Below are 23,589 nucleotides of genomic sequence, written 5' to 3'. Positions count from 1 at the left end.
GAATAGGCCAGTTCTTGATATACTACTCAAAATAGTCCACTACAGAGTTCCATCTAACATCTTGTGGGAGCGTTAGCTTGGTTCCACCCATTCTTTTCAGAGCTGCTGCAAAATTATTGTTACGGGAGTATTTAGCAGTTTAGTAATTTAGCCATTTCAATGACATTAGTCTTTATTTCTGGAACATTGGAGTCTTTGGCTTAGGCGGTGCAGCAAATGAGCACTGCAGCCATATGCTATTAGCTCTGTATTCCCTTACTGCATACTAGACATTTGAATTTTTGTTCATATGTTATAGCTTTTGCTGCCACTTCTTGTAAGTATTCTGCTGTGAGTACATTTCCTGATGTATCAATTGTTTCTGCAAGGAAGACATTCCCTTCTGTTTTTATACAAACACATACAACAGGATCATTGTGGACATTACGCCACCCATCAAGACTTCGGTTAACAATTTTACTCTCTAGAGCTGTTGCACATTTCTTCATTTCTCTGTCATAAACTTTATCCAGCAGTTTCTCTGCAACATCTGCTCTGCTGGGTGGACTGTATCCTGGTCTCAGTGACTGAACCATAATTAAGGAAGTGTGGGTTTTCGATCAGACGGAAAAAAGAGTTTGTCACGTAAACAAACTGGGCAACTTTTCCATCAATTAACTCTTTTTCTTATCTGCTGGTTTTAATCACAAACTTTGTCTATGGTGGTTCCTGGTCCTGGATGGTTGGCTTTTTTCTTTCTTTTAGGTGATACACTGTGGATGTGTGATGTATATGATGTGACTGAAACACTTTCATGGACAGATAACAGGAGGATGGTGATTTCGGAGGTGGATAGTTTCCAGAATCCTTTATGTTGATGATGGATTCCCCTAAACAAAAAAGTCAATGCTGTTTTATTATTTATACAGTTTCTGCTTATTTAGTTTTATTGTATTCACTGCCACTCAGTACTGCCCGAAAAGAGGAATATTTGCTTGTTTCAATTCTTTATTTCTTAATAACAACTGTATCAAAATGACAGTAACATCCAGTAATAATAATACAAATATAATTTTGCTCAAACATGACAGTTCCTCAAGGCAGTCTTTAAGAAATATTATGGAAATGTTCACCAAGCTGAAGATCCTGCCTGTTCAGACATGTTCCTTTTGTTTCCATCATAGCACTTCTCATGATGTTATTTCAGTTGGGCCACCAGTCCTTACATTTCTTTGTTGCAGTGTTTGCATTTTGTACACATGCCTGCCTTACCCAGAGGAACGTCATTAAAATATTCCAAAACTGATTTTCTTTTACAACCTGCTGCCATTGTAGGTTTTCTGCTTCAGGGAAAGAATAATATGATAAACCTTTAGGCTATACACACAAAGATCCAAAGAGTGTTCTGCTCAAAAGGTTTCACTTTCATTTTTAGTGCTTGCCATCCCTCCTTACACTTAGCTTCTTGTGCAGATCTATTCCACTCCCAACCAAGCATCTGTGATAAAAAAAATTTTTTTTGGGGGGGGGTTAGTCCACACTCCTCAAATGGCCTCAGGGCGGATCACAACAAATCAAGTCAAAGATTTGTTACAATAAAATCATATTAAAATAATAAAAACAATAAACAATAAATTTGGTGCCAGCACTATAAATCAGTTGCGGCCACAAGGTGAAATCAGATGGGCCCTTTCAACAAGTTGGGAAGTAAAGCGAGGAGACCAACTGAGGTGGACGCCCGCCACCTCAACCAAAGGCCTGGCAGAACAGTTCCATTTTGAAGGCCTTGTAGAATGATGAAAGGTCCTTCAGTGCCCTGATCTCCAGTGGGAGCTGATTCCACCTGGCCCCGGTTGAGGCTACACGGATGTCCTTAGGGCCGTGGGTAACCAGTAAATGTCAGTCCTGTGAACACAAGGCTCTTTGGGGCACATGTGGGAAGAGGTGGTCCTTCAGATATGTTGGTCCCAGGCCATGTAAGGCTTTGAAGGTTAGTAGCAACACCTTGAAATGGACCCGGTACTCAATTGGTAGCCAGTCCAAATGGCACAATACCGGCCAAATGCATGCCTGCACAGGTGATTCCGTCAGCAGGCATGCCGCTGCATTCTGGACTACTTGGAGTTTTTGGATCAGTCTCAGGGGCAAGCCTGCGTAAAGTGAGTTGCAATAATTAAGCCTGGAAGTGACCATTGCATGGGTCACTGTAGCCAAGTCCTAGGGGGAGAGGTAAGGGGCCAGTTGCTGGAGATGGAAAATGGCAGATCTGGCAACTATGGTGACATGGGGCTCCATAAAAAGTGAAGCATCCGGGATAACCCTAGGCTCCTCGTTTTCTGGGCCGGCACAACTGGCACACCTTCCAGGGTGGGCAGCCCAATCCCCAATCTAACCCCCCTACTGACTCAGGTACAGGACCTCTGTCTTCATTGGATTGAGTTTCAACCAGCTCAGCTGCAACCACCCAGCCAGCCACAGCCTCCAGTGTCCCAGTCAGAATCTCTGGGGCGGAGTCTGGGCAGATGTCCAATAGCAGATAGAGTTGGGTGTCATCCACATATTGGTGATACCCCAACCCAAACCCCGAGAGCAACTGAGTGAGGAGGCTCATGTAGATGTTAAACAACATTGGTGAGAGGATTGCCCCATGTGGCACACCACATTCAAGTGGGTGACAGAAGGAGATCCTCTCGCCAAGTGCCACCCTCTGTCTCTGACTAACCCTTCTAGATAGAAAAATTGCCCAATAATCTTAACAGAAACCTCTGGAAAAGCATGGCATTGTGAATGGATTAATGGAATTCATTAACCAAAAAAATTAAACATTGCATGAATCTACAGCCTTATGCTACATAATTAAAAACGAATCCCTATTTCATGATTAATAACCTTTGGACTATAATGTATCTTAAACAGAAAACTAGATAGATTTTTTTTCCCTCAAAAAGCATTTTATTAAAAAAAAAATACCTGGCCCTCAAGCCACTGGTGTGGCGGAGGGAGGCAGGAGGCTGCTTGTTGGGGCAAGCAGGCGCAGGAGGTGAGACGTGTGTGTGTGTGGTTGAAGTTGTCAAGAAATAGAAGGTAATGCCTAGAGGGTGGGGCTAAGAGACTAAGTTAAAATAATGTGGGGGGAATGGCACCCAAGGCTGAGAAAGAGGAGTTGTGTTTTTTTCCCTTTCTGCCTTCTGTGACCATGGCTCAGCGAGGACTGGAGAAGCCAGTACATGGGGGTCGGAGCTGAGCAGCTGGCACTGTCACCACTGCACCAACAGGCTTCACGTTTTTTCAAATAGTGACCATGAGGGGAGTTGTCAAGAGTGGGCACATGGGGAGGCAGTTAGCTGATGAAGTGACAAGGCCAGCTGGGAAGAGAGAAGGAGGAGGGCTGGCATGTGGATGGGGGGGGGGTGCTGTCTTGTGCATTCCTCTGAGTGGAAAAGACCTGGCCTCAGAAGCAAGTGGAAGAGTGAAGGGAAATAGGGGTGCTGATATCACCGCTGCATGTCTGAACAGTCGCATAGGGGTGCTTGTTTTCAGCCCATAAGGGGAAAGGGGTCATGGGAGGACAAAAAGCACCCCCTGGAGGTTTTGGAAGCACTCTCTGTCAGGACCTATGCTTCCTCTAAGCTGTGGAGTCTTGTGAGCAAAAATTCTACTTTATGAGCTACTGGCATTAAAGTTGTGAGTGAGCAATTTGGCTACTGCATAAATTAGTTTGCTCTGGAGCCATCCTTCCTGAGCTAAGACAAAAATGTGTGAGCCGGAGGCTAAAAACCTATGAGCTAGCTCACACTAACTCAGCTTAGAGGGAACACTGGTCAGGACTCACTGCTTCTGTGGGAAACGCAAGAGGGATAAGAGTGTGCCTCCTTGAGATCTTCAGAGGCAGAATGAGGGAAGAGAGGAAACAAAGAGCGAGAGATGAATTGTAGCCATGTTCAGCTGCTGAGGCTGGGCATTGGGGGGGGGTGCTGAAAAACTACCTTATTGACTTTCAAAAATGAAGACTCATCTCCTAAAAGTGCTATATACACAAAAAGTAGCTAATTTGTATGGAAGTGTAAGATATCTCCTTTTATGGTATCCCCTGGGGGGGGGGACATATCTTCCATATGATTAAATAAATTTATTGGGGCTTTTTTAGATTCCCCAGTAAATCAATTGTATCACTGCTAGGAATCAATTGCTTTTATTTTCAGTAAAACACATATTGTTAATTGAATTTGCCTGTGTCCTTTATAAAGTTTATATCTCCAGTACCCAGCATTACATTTTATGGAATACATCGCCCAGCCTGACAAACTAATATTTGTGTCAGAGATGCCCCTCATAACAAATTAGCTTGACACCCCTATACTGGAAGCGTGAAATAGAGCTCAGCATCATCCTCATATTTGTGGCAGCTCAGCCCAGTTCTCTGGATAGTCCCTCACAGCAGCTTTAGGTGCTGAAAAGCATGCAGGACACAATAGAACCTTGCAGAACCTTGTAGGCCAGAGACCAAGGGTTAGAGCAGCAGTTCCCCAGCACGAAACCATTGTGATAGGACCAGAACCACCACAGAACAGTGCCTCCCAGCACCAACCTCAGAGGCGTCTCAAAAGACACTGAGACTGATGGTATCGAAAGCTGTCAAGAGGTCCATAAGAATTAACAGGGTTACTCCCTCCCCATCTCCCGTGCATGTCGTCCACCAGGGCAGTTGCATTGGGCAGGTGAGTGAAAAGCAAACAATCCAGCTGGGGTGGTCATAGACCAGTTCGGATGAAATAGCTTAGTAAAATGAACAGTATAAATACACCTTCATGGTGGGACAACTACTTCCTGTAGTGAACTAACTAGTAGCAGGCCTTATTGAGGCCAGGCATAGTGCTGTACCATCCACATAATGAATTTATGAAGTCAGCATTCATAAGGTTGCCGGAAGGTTTCCTGTTTAGGCATTGGCCAAATCCAGACCTATTTTAGCTTCAGCAAGGTTGCTCTGTCATGTGTTCGCCCCCCCCATCCCCAGCCATGCCTTGGGCTTATTTTGTCAGTTATAATGCTTAACATTAGAAGTCAATTTTACCCCTCACGGTTCTCTCTTACATGGCTTTTTATGCAGTAGATTCATATTTAAGAAATTATGGGTAGGTTTTAACATTCTGGTATCAAATTCAGAATGCCTTTTTAAAAATCTGGTTTTAAAACATTCTCTTGTCCCCAGAATAATGTGTTTTTGCTCTTAATCTCTTGTTTGTACCACCTCTTGCTTCTAAGTACATGTTGAGGGACAAAAATATATACTGCTGTACAGTGCGTTCTGCTGGAAACTGACTTAAGCATCTTGACTAAGTGTAGTGTTAACAATGCAGTATATTTATGTTATAATAGAAGGATTAAAATGGACCATATCCATGACGGTATATCTTACTAATGCTGGGCTCATGGAGAGTGGGAAAAAGCAAGGAGAGAAAGGACATTGATTTAGAAGTTTGACAGCGGTGCCTTCATTCCACCCTACTGTTACTGCCTCCCATAGCTGGATGGCTGCGTGCCCATTTAATGGAGATTTTTCCTTTGGTTTCTTGCCTTTCTGCAAGAAGCACCTCCAATATCATTGCCCTGTCTTAACACCTGCAGTGAGCCTGGGGCTGCTTAGATAGGGGATAAAAAATGTGATCCAGTTGTTGCTAAAACTTTATGGCAATTTGAAACATACTTTGAAGAGTGGGTGAGAACTGAAATGACTTGCAAATATTGTTACGGTCCTAGTTCTAGGATGAGTATTGGAATGTAGCGTAACAATGCTAGCTAAGGTGTGAGTTCTGCTCCTGTGTTGTGCCACTTGCTTTACCTGCAGTGGAGAACCGTAATCAAACACAGTATGGGTTGCCTTCTTGAGCGGTTGTCTGGAACACTTGACTTAATAGCTACCCAGAAACATCATTGGATTTCAAGTCATAAGAGTAACAAAGCAAATGGCCCAAATATTTGACTCTTCTGCTTCTGAAGTATGTTATAAGTGGCCTAAGATATTGTGGGATTCTTTACAGTTTGCCTGGTTGTGTTCTTGGCAGTGGTGTGGGTTTTCAGGGAAAACAGCCTGATTCCAATTTAAACAAATATGTTAACAATTTGCTCATAATGCTAGCAAAATAAGGCAAGTAAACCATGTACAAGCCTGGACCGTGTACAAACACTGAAGTTTGCCCATACCTCATATCCCACATTTAGCCCATTTAACATGATTGACTTGTAGCACAACAACCCTGACAATTATAGGTAAACTACTGTATATAAATTACAGCATCAGAAAATTTCTGCCCCACATCACTGGTTGCTGGTCCTTCCGCATATTCTGTGCTTTTGTTGCACAGCTTTGCTATAGCAGCCATATCATGTTCCTGATTTTTTTTTTCCTGTTCCCCACAAGAACATTTATGAATTGGGCTACCTTATGATCCAATGTTGTGGGCAGGGAACCCAGTGGATCTAATACCATTTTTTTAGGCCTGAATGCTGAAAAGGCAATGTCACTTCTGTGTTCTTTAGTTGCATGACATTTAGCCATGTACAAAGCTGAAGTATAGGGCATAGATTCTAAAATACTTCTCCTCCCCTTCTCATTTTTATTCCCAATCTTACCTTCAGTCATTAGAAACTTGTCATTTTTTGTTGTTGTCAAGTCACAGCTGACTTACTGTGACCTTGTGGGGTTTCCCAGGCAAGAGACATTCAAAGGTGGCTTGCCATTGCCTGACTCAGCATATCGACCCTGGATTTCCTTGGAGGTTTCTCATCCAAATGTTAACCAGGACTGACCCTGCTTAGCTTCTGTGATCTGATCAGATCAGGCTAGCCTGGGCTGTCCGGGTCAGAGAACTTATCCTAGTGTAACCTAAACCTTGGGAACAAAAACCTTAGGTGGTAGAAATGAGGTGTGATCAAGTAGGAGGACTGAGGGGAATGGAACAAAAAGAGGATTTGTGTCATATGGATGTATTCCTATTTATGTGAAGGAAGTCTTACTGCTTGGCTGCTTCTTTCTGATCTAGAGAATCTCTGGTTACCACCATTTCAGTAAATTAAAAAAAAAACCCACCAAAACCCTGGCATGGAGCTTCATAGTGCAACAACAGGTGGAATGGCATTGTTTTTGGCTAGGATTATCAAACACAAAGAAGACTAACCTGAAGGACTTGGAGCTGATTTGTTTGTGTGTGTGGTAAAGCTAAGCTGAGCAAGGACAGATAGGAACTGTTAGTCTTTCACAGATGATAATATGAGGGGCTGACACTGGTAGCCAAGGGAGCCCCTGAGCATTTTTGTGTCTGTCTCTAGATGTTGAAAGTATAGGAGCTTCATGCGTGAAGGAAGGATGTAAGAGTCCCTGATGAGTCCAACCCGTAATGTCCCACACCCAAGCTGTTTAACAGTGCAATCCTAAACAGAGTTCTATAATCTACTAAACTACACTGAAGTCATTGGATTTAGAAGGGTGTGATTCTGTTTAGGATCGCACTTTTAAAGTTTCTAAAAGAGTTTGTACCAGTTTAATCTTAAACCAGTAATATATACTGTGTTTCCTCTGTGTAGGCTTGTCTGTTTCATTGTTTACGTGAGATGAGACATGATGATCCATGCTTACGATTCATGCTTGGGGCATGCCCTAACGTGAGGATGTTTTACACAGTGTGGCTGCTACCCAAGTGTAATGAAAGAGGACACACATAAAGCTGTCTTAGACTGAATCAGACCTTTGGTTCATCGAAGGTTAGTATTTGCTATTCAGAGTGGCAGCAGCTCTGTAGGGCTTCAAGGCAGAGGTCTTTCACATCACCCACTACCTGATCCTTTTTAACTGTAGAAGCCAGGGATTGAACCTGGGACCTTCTGTGTGCCAAGCACAGATACTCTACGGCTGAGCCATGGCCCCTCCCCGTGGAGAGAATGAGATGGCCACAAACGGTTGATATCTGTTTGTTGGAAGATTTGAGATGCTTGGCTCAGCTGTAGACTTGTACCAAAAATGTTTGGTGCATTATTTTGAATAGATTAACAAGGCAGACACGACCAGCAGAGATTTATAGAGATGCTATCCAGTTCCGAACATTCCTAACAAAGAAGGAGAAGACTCCCTTCAATGCAATAAAAGGGAAGGGTTACTGTTATCTGTGCAGCTGTATCCTTCAGGGCCTTGCAGCCTTTTCACAGCACAAAGATCTATGCCTCTTGATTATTTCATAGCAACAGGTGTTCTTGGCTCAACACAGCACAAGTCTCATGCTGCCTCTTCAATTATGCCTCTTCTCCTGGGCTGGCAGCTACTTCTGAGATCAGCCTCCTCCCCTGCTGTGTCTAATCTTAGCAATTTGTTTTATACAGTGGACATGTCTAACCTGATCAAATTAGGATTTTTTAATTAAAAAATAGGCTGAATAATTATTTGTGCAGCTAAAGGCAGGGTTTTCATTGGAAGCTCTGAGGGTCTTACAGCATCTCCTAAGGATGGTATCATAAGACCCAAGTCATCTGTGGGACTCTTGTACCTTCTGAAATAGCTCCACAGGAGGACAAAATAGCTTTAGTTTTCCAGGGCTATTAATGTGAGATGCTGTGCCTCACAGAGCCATCCCTTCTATGCGGCTCTTGGACTGAGACTGGCCCGGGAAGAGCTCCCAATCACTAGATGTACTGGTAAGAATGTAAGGACAGCCAGCAGCTTCTGGTTTAACTGGTAACAAGGGTAACGTGTAACTACAAGGATACATCCACACTGAGGCCTCTTAGCAGTTGTGGGCTTTAAGCGAGTGTTGGTTCTCTGTTCCTAAACACACCCTTCATAGTAGTCTGTAAGAGGCTCTTCTCAGCCAGTTGCAAATGGAAAGGAAAATTCCAGATGCACAGCTCTGCATAGCTGAGCAATATGGGAGAGTTTCAGATTAGTGCACAGTGTGTATGAGCAGTTAAGGGTAAGTTTGTACTTGATGTGACACCTTCTCTTCTACTCCCTGCCCTTTTATCTGCTTGGAAAATCCATTGCTTATATACATGCCCTTGGAAAACATCCACTTTCAGATTGCTTGAAGTTTCTCTTCTAGCTGTTGGGGGGTGTTGGAGACAATCAATTGCATGGGAGGCAACAGTGTTTCATATGCCATTGTGTAAATATGAGAGAGGGTGGGAGAGATCTGATTTGTTTCAGTAATTAGGGCATGTGAGCTATTTTGGGCTTGATGTCTTCAGAGGAAATGAAGGTACAGCATTAAGGCCTTAAAATATGGGCAAGGAAGGAAGATATTTTAAATGAGTAAGTGCAGAAATCCAGTTTCCTGTTGCTGTACAGTTATGAAGCTCAGTGGATGGCTCCTGGCAAACTTCTTATCTCAGTGGAAGCTACTTTGCAGGGTGGCCTTGAGTGGAGGGGAAAATCCAGTCTTGAGCTGTTTCTTGTGCAATTTGTGCTTGACGGACATATGAATGTGTTTTTAATCTAGTAAATCTGTACATTCAGAATGCATCTGAAGGTCACCCTGACTCAGCTCCTGCTCCTGTTTTGCTACTTGTGCAGCTCTAGCGGGTTCCATCCACAACCCAGAAGTAACCTCAGAAGCTCTAGGGCTTGTGGGAGGCTCCTACTCTGTGGCTCTTGGTATTCTAGTGTTGCCAGAGAAGCTTCCAGTAGTGCTTTTATGGTGCAGGAAGAAGCTGTGGCTGTGCTGCTGCAGCTCCCACACTACAAAGGGAAGAAGCTCAAGCTCCCCCTTTTTACACTATGGCTCAGCAAACAGGGTTTTGTGACAAGTGTATTGCGGCAGCAGGCAGAGATGTGGAAGTGGTTACCTGTCAACTGCACACCTGAAAGCAAGACTTGCTGAAATCAGTGGGACCTAGCTTCCAAATGAAAATGCACCTGTGTGAGTCTTGGGTTTCCAGACCTTTTGCTGCTTCTTTTTTTGTGGTTTATTTTAATGACGTGATTGTCCCAGGAGAATAGACACTCCAGGCTGGGGTCAGGCAAGCCCTGAGTTCTGAGGCTGTAATGTCTCCAAGGTGTAACATGCTGCTTATGTGCTCACTCCAGCAAAGCAGTGCATAGTGCTCGAACACCTTCCACGAATAAAGCAAACAGGGGTAGAGTTAAATGAGTAATGTTTTAATATTAACCTTTAGCACATTGCTTAAGCTAAAAATAAACTTTCAGCTGTTGTCTCCTAGCTCTTTCCACAGCCTGCATACTATTATCATTGTCTTCAGAAGAATGTCTTCATTAGCAAAGTTTTCAGTTGCATACCATTATGTAGTTAGCGAGATACCAAAGGCACAAAAAGGGTAGATGTTCAGCTTTACTTTAGAAAATACTGGCCTGTGTTTTCTGATCAAGATGGACACCCAGCAAGTTCCCTTTCTCCCCCCACACCAGACCACCTTCTCTTCCCCCCTCCCTCTTCAGCTGCCATGAAAACTGAGCTGACTTTGGGAGCCTGGCAGTCACTGTGTCTACTATGAATTTAAGTTATGTAGTAATTGGATATAAGGAAGAGTTCTTGGATAGACCCTCTTGTTCCAGAAGGTGATGGTCTCATTTAGACGTGTACAGGACAACTTTGCCTTTGTTCTGCGGATGGGGCTTTGGGAGTGAAGTCTTCAATCTTTTTTCCCCCTTTGTTTTCTTTCTAGTTCTTCCACCAGTGCTTGTTCCAAGACACAGCGAGTACAACCCTCAGCACAGTCTCCTGGCTCAGTTTCGCAACTTGGGGCAAAATGAACCTCACATGCCACACAATGCGACTTTTCCAGATTCCTTCCAGCAACCCAACAGTCACCCATTCCCTCACTCACCAAACAGCAGCTACCCAAATTCCCCTGGAAGCAGTAGTGGCACCTATCCTCACTCACCTGCCAGTTCGGACCCAGGAAGTCCCTTTCAGATGCCAGGTAAGAGAGGTCGAGGCCCAGGCAGCCTGTTTGGGCCAGATTCAAAAGCTTGAGGCAGCAGCTGGAAAAGTTGATAATTATTTTGTTAGCATGTGTTCCAGTGATTGAATTTGGGTCTTTAAAGGCTTTTTGTGGTGTTGAAATATAACCACACTTTGCATCAGTATTGGAAACAAAAGCTTTTTACTATGGGATCTTTGGAATGATAGTGTAATGCCTGCAGTGTTTTGCCCAGTAAACATTTGGAGTTGTGTGTTAAAGGTTTTATTGCCAATGCTGTTTCAAGCTCTGATAGAATTCAGGGGGGGGGGGGGGGACTCTATCCCACTGAAAACCACAAACATGAAAAGCAAACTTTCTGCATATACCCCTTTTTCTGGGCCTTCACATTTCTAGCCTCTGAACAAGTTTAATGTATCCCGGAGCAAAAGTCTGGTTGAAAGACTACTGTGTGATAGAGTGACCTCCCATCTCTGGCCCCAGCTCCTGCCAACCTAGCAGTTCGAAAGCAAGAAATTGCAAGTAGATAAATAGGTACCGCTTCAGTGGGAAAGTAACAGCGTTCCGTGCACCTCGGCGTTTAGTCATGCCGGCCACAGGACCACAGAAACATCTTCGGACAGCATTGGCTCTTTGGCTTGGAAACAGAGATGAGCACCACATCCCTAGAGTCGGATTTGACTGGCTTTTGAGCAGGGGAAACCTTTACCTTTACAATGGTGAACTAGGATGAAGAGGCTGCTTTTGAAAGCATAGAGAGATGGGGCGTTTTCTTGGCTACAGTGTAGCCAAGCTGTTCCATGCATAATCAAAACCGGCTTCTCTAATTGTGTCTCATGTATGATGGGAAACCAGTTACATATGCTGGAACATTGGGAACAGTATGCTGCTGGCCATCCTTAGAAAGTAGACCATCAAGTTCCAGAGTCATGAGGGCATTCCCGTGTAGAGTGTGTTACAGGCTGACCCCGTAACTGAAGTCCTAAGTGATGGTTGCTGGATCATAACTTGAAGGGGGATATACTTCTTTCCTCCTGCTGTTCCTGTTGCATTTAAGAATAGTACTTTAATTCAGGAAGTCCCAGAAACTGAATCTGAGGACAAAAGGAAGATTATTGTCATCCATAAAAATTGTACAGTAGTGTGTTGGTTCAGGAAGGAGTCCTGGCTCTGTTTGTCAGGACGTAAGACACTGACTTTGTTCTAAGTTAGAAAAGCATTCAAGAGGGCAAGAATAACATGATAGTCATGAGCATATAGACTAATTCAATTCACCATTTCATTTAATGTGAATATACAAAGCAAAGGCTGAAGTCATTTCTCTGTGTGCATTCTCAGCGGATACACCCCCTCCTGCTTACCTGCCTCCAGAAGATCAGATGACGCAGGATGGTTCACAGCCAATGGACACCAATATGATGGCACCTTCGATTCCTCCAGAAGTAAACAGAGGAGGTAAAATTGTTCATTCTGATAGGAATTGTTCATACTTCTTGCATGGTATTAAATGCATCCAAATGGCATCATTTCAGCGGAGACTTTAAAAGTGATACCTACAGAACAAATCAGGGATTTGGACACTGGCATTCAGAGGGTGTCCTGTCTCTGTCCTCACGCTTGTTCAGAAGGCTTAGATATGCAGCCACCTAGATAATTTAGCTGTTGTTGAACTGAATTTGTACTGTCAAAGTGTGTGACAGCACAAAGGCAGATCATAACATCAGTAATGTAACCTATTCTTCTTTTGAACTGGGATTGCAGTTGATACACAATGATAAACACAATCTTTTGGTGGTTTTGCTGATCTCTTTGCTGGAGGTAGTCCTTGCAGCTGATGAAAGCAGAAAGCAAATTTATGAATGTTTACGCTTATCTCTGCAGATTCCTGCATGTCTTTTGTTTTTGCAAACGCACTGTGTCTTTGTCCTGGAAGTTCTGTATGGCATAGATGTATACTTAGAGCTAAAAGGGACACCTTCTTTTAATGCATCACTGTTTAAGGATTCTTCTGGGTGCAACAAATTGGGGTGTGGGGAAGTATGCATTTAATGGTGTCCTCCGTGTTGGGTTACTCTTGAATTTGCTCCAGGTTGCATAGGCTGACTATGGGTATATACTACCATGACCATCAATCTCCCAGTGCAATGCCATGCTGTGTTCTATATCAACTGGACCACAGTCACAACAGACACATCTGAAAGCAAGGGTGCCAGATCTTGAATAACCCAAGGGAAGGGCTGTAGCTTGGGGGCAGAGTATCTGCTTTGCATATAGAAGGTCCAAGATCCAGTCTTTAGCTAAAAAGTTGAGGTTGTAGGTGATGTGAAAGACCTCAGCCTGAGACCTTAAGAGAGCCACTGACAATCAGGTGATACTTAACCCTGGTAGACCAATGGTCTGACTAGACATAAGGCAGATGCATGTGTTCAGCGAGGCTTCTGTTACTTTACAAGTTGTGTTGTTACTGGGCATATCAGTGCTTGCAGTATTTACCCACCTCTGTGCTTGCAATGGCAGCCTCCTTGGTCTCTCCTCCCCCCCCCCCCCAATTAGATTTTATGTTGGGTATTTCAACTGGAGGCAAGGCATAGATTGTGTGCAGGGCACTTGATTGGAATTATGATTACAGGAGTGGGGAAAGATGTAACAGTTTGCCAGTCACTGTGCAACAGTAAACATGTAACATTAAACGTGACGGAAGCTCCATCTGGATCTGGAGCAGAGGTCCATCAGTGGCTATTAGCCATAAGGTATAGATAGGGACTCTGGGGCAAGTGATGCTCTGTCATCTTGGTGCTTGGGGGGGTCAACAGTGGGATGGCTTCTAATGTCCTGGCCCCACTGGTGGACCTCCTGATGGCACCTGGTATTTCTGGCCACTGTGTGATACAGAGTGTTGGACTGGATGGGCCTTTGGCCTGATCCAACATTGGCATCTCTTATGTTCTTATGTTCTTATGTTCTTATCTGATAACTCTTAAGTATCTAATTCTTTTCCCTTCTTCAGTTTAATTTTAATACTCTGCCTCTCTAGTAAAAAGAAGACTAACATATGTTTATTTCCTTACATTCATATTGTTTACCCACACCTGTTTCCCTTAATTCTGTGAGCTCATTTTTCTGCTCTACCTCTCTACCTGTTATGTACGGTCATATCCTTTGTTTAATAGCCATCCCCCAAGGTCTGCTGCAGTTCACGTTGAGGAAGGGCACGGGGAGTTGGTGCAGGCTCAAACGCTCTGCTGCAGACCTTTAAGAGGCCTGTTCTTTGTGGAGATTTGTTAGTCTTAAGAGATTTGACTTAACAAGCTGCATCCTGTCAGTGAAGTTGGGTAACTCCTATTGTTGGCTCCTGCTGGGAATGGAGAGACGAAACGCACCTGCTCGGCATGACTTAAGGCAAATGTGAGGAAGTTCGTATGAGATCTGTGTGTGAGAGAGAGATGATTTCACTCTGTAGGAATGGCCAGCTGGGAGGATTTCTTCCTGAGTTTGAGAACTGGGGCAGAGCTGTAGCTTTAATAGTGACTGGCATCTTGGTGTGAAGAGTGCACCCACTAACTAACAATTACAGGCTGCCTTACAGTGACTTGAAAGGATTAAAAAATGCTGTGGCTTGTTTCCATCAGCACTTCTTGGCATTTTGCTGAGAATCGGTGAACTGGACTTGGACAAACAGAGTGGGTTTTTGTTCTGTCCCCCCCCTCCTTAACTCCATGTGGACTGCCATCTAATCTTTAGTCAGTTTCCTGTGGCTAATGACTTGTCATAAGTTGCAATTTCTTGTATAAGTAAATTCTTATTGCAGCCTTTTGTTTAATCACTATTCCCTTTTGATTGGCCTGTGTAGACACAGTTATGAGAAAGGGAGGTAGCATCTTCTAGACATGGAAATAACTGGGGGGGGTGGAGACCCATTTTTTAGCCATTTAATAAATATAGTGAGAGATCCTCTAGCTTATTAAAGTGGGAATACAGAGCCTGCCTGCGGTGGGGAGGGCGAGATAAAATTGAATAATACATAAATAAATAGAATTTCTGACTTCAGTGAATTTGTTTTTAATCATTTATAGTCCAGTCTTCCCCCAAATGGGGATCCAAAAGCGGACTACAATATTGTTTTTCCTCTCCTCCATTTTATCCTCACAACAGCAACCCTGTGACGTGGGTTAGACTGAGAGTGTGTAACTGGCCCAAGGTCACCCTGCAAGTTTTCATGGCAGGATGTGGAATCGAACCTGGTTCTCCTCCCAGATCTAACACTGGAACTACTGCACCATGCTGGCTCTTGTACCATACTGTGACCTAAAGACATAGCCTAGAATGGAATGTCCCTGCCCATTCCTTTTGACCTCACTGCTTAGGAGTGCTGCTGTTTGAGTTTTATCATAATATTTAGAGAGGGCAGCACAGGGTGGGGAATTCCTAGTGTACATAAGTTGGTACGAATCAAACGTGTGCAGCTTGAAGGGCTATGTCAGTTTGCAGATTATACCTTTCCTGAACGTTATGGCTAACACAAAGTGATGCAAGGCGCTGAGGACAAAAAACGCATTGTCTACAGATACCTAAAATGACAGAAATTGCTGGCTGGCTTCAAAAAAGCTTTTTTGCTTAATGTTCTTGTTTTGAAACATTTGAGGTACCATTTAAACAAATGGAAACCACTAATGAAAACACCTCTGTAATCAACTAGGGAAAATCATTTTGAGCAGCTCATGCCATGCTTCCACTCATGACCATCTTAAATCCTCATTTAAAAATAAAATCTCCTTCAGGAGTATCTTACTCCAAGCTTAGGATCATTCCCTTAATAGAGTTGATACCCTAACTGGGGGGGAAATGTTAAACTTCCATGGAGAAAGTGTTTCATCCCTATCTTGGTTGTCATTCTCTCCCGTTTTTGGATGCTGGCTATTTGCTGTTTGAAGACTCAGTGTTATATGCCTCTGGCTTCCTGAAAGCGGAAGGGGTAGACCCTAAATTGGGGGGAGTGGTTGTCTTCCGGAAGCCATAGAACTTAACATAGCTATCAGTTTCACAGCTAACAAATTCAGAACTAATAGGAAGAACATGTGAAATTCATTGCTACAAGAGCTTTGAAATGGCTAGTTGTATAAATGAATATACTGGATTATTGGATTATTTGACAGAAAAGTTTAGCAATTATTTTGCCATTCCCTATTCAGTTATAAATCAGTATCATGGCTAGTTTGGTGATTGCCCAGTTATCCAGCTGGTTGCATTTAGACAATAGTGCTGGCCTATATGGACATGTAGCCTTGGCAAGCTGGGCAACTCTTGATGGACACTTCTGTAAAAGTCTTGTAGGTAGCCATTGCTAGAGTAATGTATCCATTAAACTATGGCATGAGGTCTGAAGTTCTTCCACCTGCAAAATTACCCTTCTGTAGAGAGGGGTGGCTCAAGTGGTTAAGATGCTGAACTGCAGATCGGAAGGTCAGTAGTTCAGCAGTTCGAGACCCGAGTACCACATGACGGAGTGAGCTCCCATCTCTGGTCCCAGCTCCTACCAATTTAGCAGTTCGGAAGCAAGACATTGCAAGTAGATAAATAGGTACCACTTCAGTGGGAAGGTAATAGCGTTCCATGTGCCTCAGCGTCTAGTCATGCCAGCCACATAACCACGGAAACGTCTTTGGACAGCGCTGGCTCTTCAGCTTGGGAACGGAGATGAGCACTGCATCCCTAGAGTTGGATTCGACTGGCTCTCGAGCAAGGGAAACCTTTACCTTTACTTGGGGGGGCAGTTTTCATTGACTCCCCCATCCTACTGTCCCCTTTGTCTTTCTGTAGCATTCCTGAAAACCCCTTAACCTCCAGAGGTAGCATTTTGGGGATGATAGTGGGCTGTAGGAGGATGAGGAAGATAAGAAAGACCTGTTCTAAGCAGTCCTTTAGCACACAGGGTTGCTTCCATAGTCAGCATAACTGGTATAGCTCATTTATAGCAAGTCTAGTTTTCTGGTCCATTGGTACAGCTACTGTTTTGTGAAATATTGCCTTTGGGTGACCAGGCAAAGAAGTCTTTTCCAAATCGGATGGGACTTGGTTCTTTTGATCTGATATACTCAATGTAGCACTATCAGGTTACCAGTTACATACTTTTTGGTGGACCTGTTTAATCAATTAAGTACAGACAATCTGTACACTGTTTGCCCAGATACCAGCCACCCCTCTTTCTGTTCTCCTGGCTTCTAGGGCCTTGACTGGATTCATCCGAGGAGGCTCAAACATACAGTATAAAAGGTCATTGTGGGAAAATGACTTCTAATTAGCAGCTGCATAGCGAGTTTTTTCTCCTTCAGTGATCTGAAGCCAAAACCTACACATGGAAAATAAATAAATAAAAGCTTTAAAGCTCAGGAACTCATTAATCCCATTGTCACTGGTTCTGTTTTTCCTCCTTTGCAGATGTTCAGGCAGTGGCTTATGAAGAGCCAAAACACTGGTGCTCTATTGTCTACTATGAGCTCAACAATCGTGTTGGAGAAGCATTTCATGCCTCTTCTACAAGTGTGCTGGTGGATGGCTTCACTGATCCTTCCAACAACAAGAACAGGTTTTGCCTAGGGCTGCTTTCTAATGTTAACCGGAATTCTACTATCGAGAACACCAGAAGGCATATTGGCAAAGGTACTGTTGGTTTCGTTTACATTTGACTGCGGAGGGTGTAGGGGGTGTAGGTTGGGTTTATTGCCAGTTCATTGCATTTATTGAGAAACAAAGTACTCAATCTGAGTGCCTGTCTACCTTCTGCAAGAAATTGCTGTTTATAGCTGCCAAGTACTAGGCTAATAGTTAGGAGCATGGCTTGCTATAGAGCTTCAAACTGAGTAGTATCTTTAAAGTATTCTTGAAAAGGACTCATTTATGGTCCAGGAAGTAGACTGCAGAACATTTAGGGTTAAATTAATTATTGGCCTTAACATAATTACAGGAATATGAATGTAGCTTGGGAAATAGCAGGAAGCCTTTCCTCCCTCCTTTTGTGAAGGAGGAAAGTTGGAATCTCCCACTGCCTTAGTTACAACTAATCCCAAATTTAAAAAAAAACCACTGAAATTTGGAATAAGCAAGGAGGTTTCATCTGAATTGCCAGAGTCATGGTGCTGGCCCCTATATTAAAGATTTAAGTCATTGGCAATTGTCTGGCAATGGGGATGTCCTGTGTTCCTCACTTTATGGAGATGGGTGGCAAGTATAGCCACTATCTTTCCAAACCAAATATCTTGGTGTTCAAAAGTTCGCTGGCTGCTTCCACTTTAAAAACATACCTATTTGAGAACCAAAGTTGCTTCCGATCACCCTGTAGTACAGTTTTATTTTTAGGAGCCAGGTATGAGCAAGGAAGAACACCTATCTGTTTCCAGGATATGATGGCAGTTTTCACTGCAAAGAACAGTTATTCTTCCTGGGGTGTGTACAAAATAAAAATGGAGGAACCATCTACAGATGGTGCTTTCAGGACACTAAACTCTTTCAGTGCACATAATGTATTTCTAGTAGAGCTTCAGTTTGTAGCACCATGTAATGGATAAGACATTTAGATATGCAGTATGCTCAGTTTCCTTGCACAAAGACACCTTTATTTTAAATATGGTTATTGTGCGTTGCTTCATTGTTTTCGAAATAAGTGTGGCACTCATTTAACTATTCCAAACAAATTCTTCAGTACCGCCTCAGAAGATTTAAGGCAGAGCTGAAAAATTAGGCTACAGGAAGAAGGAAATTGCTCTGTATGTGTTTTCCTTGGCCCTAGCCAGTAGGTATTTGGGTCAAATAGACTTTATGAGATTTATGCGGATGTGGCTCCTACCTTCTTGGCTATCACAGGTGGACATCAGATGCAGAAACAATTGCATCCCCAAAAACAGAAATCATATTAACACTGAAAATTCCTGAAGTCTAACATTGCAGCTTGTACATAACTGACTCATGTTAGCTGTTCAGGTAAAATGACATTTACCCATCACTGCAGGGAAGACAGACTTTCCTCCTTAGCCTATTGCACCAGAAGTATGGCCACTTGGTTCGTTGCTGATTTGAACTCTGCTTCCCTTTCCACCCCAACAAGGTACCTCACCATCATAAGGCTAACAAATCTTCTGTCTTCTGTAGGTGTTCACCTGTATTATGTTGGTGGAGAAGTTTATGCAGAGTGCCTTAGTGACAGCAGTATTTTTGTGCAAAGTCGAAACTGCAATTACCACCATGGCTTCCACCCAACCACAGTTTGTAAAATTCCAAGTGGCTGCAGTTTGAAAATCTTCAACAATCAAGAGTTTGCTCAACTTCTGGCCCAGTCAGTGAATCATGGCTTTGAAACAGTGTATGAACTCACAAAGATGTGCACTATTCGTATGAGCTTTGTAAAAGTAAGTGAGACTTCTTCATGTAGGTGTCCTCCTTTGCTATATGCAAAGGATCAAATGAGTGGTTTCAGTTGACTGCGTTGCATTTCTGGCCTTTCTATTAGTATGCATTGGAGTGGGTCACTAACTAGGGATTGGGACGAACCAAAAAAATCTGGTTTGAGGCAGTCCCGAACCAAACCCCAAACCGAACAAAAAATGCCCAAACCAAACTGGCCTGTTTAGGTCTCCCTTTTTCCTGGCCAGAGCAAGAGAATGGTGGAGGCTGGTACACCCCTCTGCTGTTTCGCTTCCCCCTGCTTCAAAGCGGGGGGGGGGGGTGGGCCTAAATGGATCGCTGAAATGACTTGCAGGCATTTAAACTTAACAGCGGGCGGTTTTAAATGGCCCGGAAAGCCAAACTGAATTGGGCAAAAGCTTGGCAAATGTTTCTGGAAGACTCTGAACCGGTGCCGGATTTTGGCTCATGACCTGGTTCATGCCCATCCCTATTATTTACCATAAAAGTGACTCATAGGTAAAATTCAGGCAAAAGAACTTCCTGAAAAATGAACTAGGGATCCCCAAAAGTCTGTCCAAAGTAATCACCCCAGAGAAGGGCCTCTGAAATTCATTCCTTCATAGGCCTGTCACCAAACTCTTTCCGGCTTTATTGATCAAAGAACAATTTGAATGGGGTATTTTGTACTCAACCTTTCCACCCACTATTGTATGTACAGATTTGAAATGTTAATATAAAAATTCCTTGGGAGTTCACAGTACAAGATAATTGGCATCCAAAAACCTACTAAGTTTAAAAGGTGGTTTATTGTTTGTTTTTGTCATTCTTTCTTGTTTTAAATACAGGAAAACTGGGGTGCCAAGCAGCAGAAACTGCTCCTATTAGCGGCTTTGCTGAAAGACTTGGGGTTAGGGAGACATCAGAAAACTTTGTGGTGGTCCTTGGGCAGCTTTGCTGCTATCTCTCATGGGGAATTTCACCTGGAAACAGAGTGGAAGCCAAACTGGCAAACTATGTACTTAAGCACTATCTTCCAGTTACTTAATCTGCCATGTTCTAGCCCAGTTGTTGTTCCTAAGAAGGTCTTCCAAAATAGCCCCACGGAGAGCATATTGCCATAGTCAGATCTGGATTTTACTTGGGCATAGATAAAGGAGGCTGTCCACTTCCAAGCATTAAATTTTCTAGCACAGGATTGTCTGAATTTGATCAACCTGTAATTGCCTTTACACTTATACAGGAAATGAGGCACATGTGGCAAGATGCGTAGATGTAACATGACCTGCCTTGCAGGTCAGGAACATTGCCACCCTTGCTGCTTTTAGAAAAGCCTGCGAGGTGGTGCTTTTAAAAGAAAATTTTATGGTTAATGGCAGCTGGAGTCAATTTTGTGGTGTTTTTGTCTGTTGATGATGTGCTTTGTGTGTGTGTGCGTGTTCTTTTTAAGCTGCTCTGGGCCCACTGTGGCATGGGGAGGAAGGCAGGCTAGAAATAATTAAATCAGATATGGTCTTCTCTGTTTTTTAGGGTTGGGGAGCAGAATATCACCGGCAAGATGTCACAAGTACACCCTGCTGGATTGAGATACATTTGCATGGTCCCCTTCAGTGGCTGGATAAAGTCCTTACCCAGATGGGCTCTCCTCATAACCCAATCTCTTCTGTGTCTTAAAGGATTCTGAGCAGCTACACTCTGGAAACTATTGAGCCTTGCATGTACTTGAAGGATGTATGAGTCAGACACATGTACAAAACTGGCAGCAGCCTTTATCATACTTGACGTCTGTGACCAACTGTTAGATCAGGAAAAAAATGCCGATAATAAGTTGTTGGTATCAAGATTTTTAGTTTACATAGTAATAATTCTCTTGCAGATCTTTTCTGCAGGGCAGCGTGTAATAGTTAGGGATGACCAAGTCAGTGTAATCTACGCACTGTTCTCAAGCTCATATGTGCACACACAATGATTCCACTTTATGGTGGACATCTGTGATATTGTGTGTATGTATTCTAGAATGAGTACAAAGTTACTCTTTTCTAAGAAGCTTTCTACACTATTTGAAACTCACTGGTTTAGGTAATAGTTGCTGTCCTCTGAAAGATTTAAGGCTTCTGTGTAATCTTCTGAAATTGTGTACTGACCATACTGCTGCAAGAATTTTTGGGTATGCTCTTTGCTAAATGTATGTACAGTGTATTTGGAAGTTAGAGATGGGGTAGCCTAAAGAAAGTAGGTAGATAGTTGAGGGAGGTGGGTGGGCAGGGGAGCTGACAAGGACCGGTAGAATAATACTGTAAGCATAGCTTGTTAAACAAGTCCAAGTCTTTGCTGTGTGCATTTCATTTTTATAGTGGCTTCACCTTACTAACTGATCTATTTCTGCCCATGCACAGCTTCTTAGATCAGGGGCAAGTAAATAAATCTTAGTCATGTACCGCAAGGTCTGTATATTTCAAGACAAGCTGTACAGCCTTTTGGGATTGGGCAGTCATATGCAGTTTGCATAACAAAAGTAGCTGTTTCATTTTGTAAGAGCTTTGTGTTTTGCCAGCATAGCAGATGTTGGCACATGCTGGGAGGACTTAAAAAAATACAAACCTATTCAAGTGTTTCAGACGTAAAGGTTAATTTTTTACCATTTTAATTGTTTTCTTTCTGCTAATGTTTTATATTCATTCAAGCTGTAGTACTTTTTCAGTATTTTTTAATTCCAAAACTTAGTGGTTCATCTCTACTGGAAGTTCAAATAAACATATTGCTTACTTTGATTAAAACTGTATCTTGTGAATTTCTTGCCAGCCAGATTTTGTAAGAATTTGTAAAAATACTTGTTGGAGACAGGATGGATTTTTGGTAAATATTTCTATGGGAGGGAGAGAATTTCTAACAAGGTGCATAAAAAGAACCTTGCTGGAACAGATCATCTGGTCCAGCCTCCTGTTTCACACAGTGGCTAACCAGTTGCCCTGAAAGGCCAACATACAGGAGGCCAAGGCCTTCCTTCCTTTATATTGCCTCCTAGCACTGGTATTCAGAATTCACTGCATGTGGTCCCCTTCACCAACCATTAAAGCCTAGTAGTAGTAGCTAGTAGTCATTGATGGGCCTTTCCTCTATGAATCTAACACTCTTTTAAAGCCACTTATTCATAGTCACCTTAAGGACATGGGCCTTATTCAGTCATGACTAACGTACAATCTTCCATCAGTATGGAAGATAGAGCAATGCCAAACACTCTCTTTTCCCCTTAAAAACCACAGGTGCTCTATCTAATATTGATGAGTTTATTGGGAAATGGATCTCTAAACATTTCCCAGAGCTGTTACTTGTGTTCATTTTCTCAAATCACATTCTTTCTAGCACATGGTGTGGAAGGGCTTGCAGCTCTGTGGCCCCAAGTTACCTGCTATAAATTAAGTGTGTGTTCAGTAACTTATCTGCTCTCAGAGCAGTGAAGGGGAAGTATGTTCTTCATTCATTTCCACATGTTTCCATCTTATAAAAATACAATCATCCTCTTAATCAAATAGATGCAATAGCTCAGGGTTGGCTGGAGTTGATGGTACTACCTTAAATGTATATCTCAAGGCATCTGGCAGATACACCTCCCTATAGGAATACATCAGATTCTCAGAACTTACTTTCTTAATGTATGTTTTATCCTTCTTGTGAAGAATTGCTTTTTAATTTAAAACATTTCTATACCGGCTTCACACTCAATTCAGGGTCTAAGGCAGCAAACACTAAAACATTGGAGACAATGAAAAGCATTTAAAATGTGTGTATATACATAAAATCTTTAAATTAAAAAATAAAACACACACAAACAGAGAGGAGGGCTAATAAGTTAGTGAGGGAGCACCAAAAAAAGTCTTCACCCACTGGCAGAAGACAACAACAGAGGGAGACAGACAAATCTCCCTTGGGAGGGAGCTCCAAAGTTTTCACATCCCAACCAAGAAGGCCCTTCTTCAGGTTGCCGCTCATCCAGGATCAGCTGATAGGGGCACCTGAAGCAGGGCTTCCAAAGATGGCAGGAGTAGTTGGGTAGATTCATATGGGAGTAGGTGGGTCTGTCAGGTACACATGAGCGCATCATAGCATTGGCTACTCAGACTGGCAGTGACTCTCCAGGGTTTCAGGTGGAGGTCTTAAACATCACCTATCTTATCTGTAATTGGGGATGCCGAGGATTAAACTAGAAGCCAGCATGCCAAGCAGATACTCTACACTGAGCCATGGCCCTTCCCAGGTACGCTGGCCCCAAGCAGTATAGGGTTTTAAAGC

General features: G+C 43.0%; 1 protein-coding gene across 1 annotated transcript in view; it reads left to right on the top strand.

Annotated features, from left to right (window-relative positions):
* SMAD1 (SMAD family member 1) overlaps positions 1–22,005 on the top strand; it is a 29,734-nt gene extending 7,729 nt beyond the window's left edge. The window contains exons 3-7 of the mRNA XM_015422916.1: positions 10,648–10,905; positions 12,244–12,360; positions 17,341–17,562; positions 19,048–19,304; positions 20,830–22,005. Of these exons, the coding sequence (XP_015278402.1) occupies positions 10,648–10,905; positions 12,244–12,360; positions 17,341–17,562; positions 19,048–19,304; positions 20,830–20,973 (998 nt within the window). The 3' untranslated portion in view covers positions 20,974–22,005. The remainder of the gene's footprint in view (positions 1–10,647; positions 10,906–12,243; positions 12,361–17,340; positions 17,563–19,047; positions 19,305–20,829) is intronic.
* The last annotated feature ends 1,584 nt before the right edge of the window (positions 22,006–23,589 follow it).

The sequence above is a fragment of the Gekko japonicus genome, unplaced genomic scaffold (assembly GCF_001447785.1).
Source record: "Gekko japonicus isolate JY-2015 unplaced genomic scaffold, Gekko_japonicus_V1.1 scaffold110, whole genome shotgun sequence".
Lineage (NCBI taxonomy): Eukaryota > Metazoa > Chordata > Lepidosauria > Squamata > Gekkonidae > Gekko > Gekko japonicus.
Note: the sequence above shows the minus strand (reverse complement) of the source record. Positions and strands in the feature narration are given on the sequence as shown.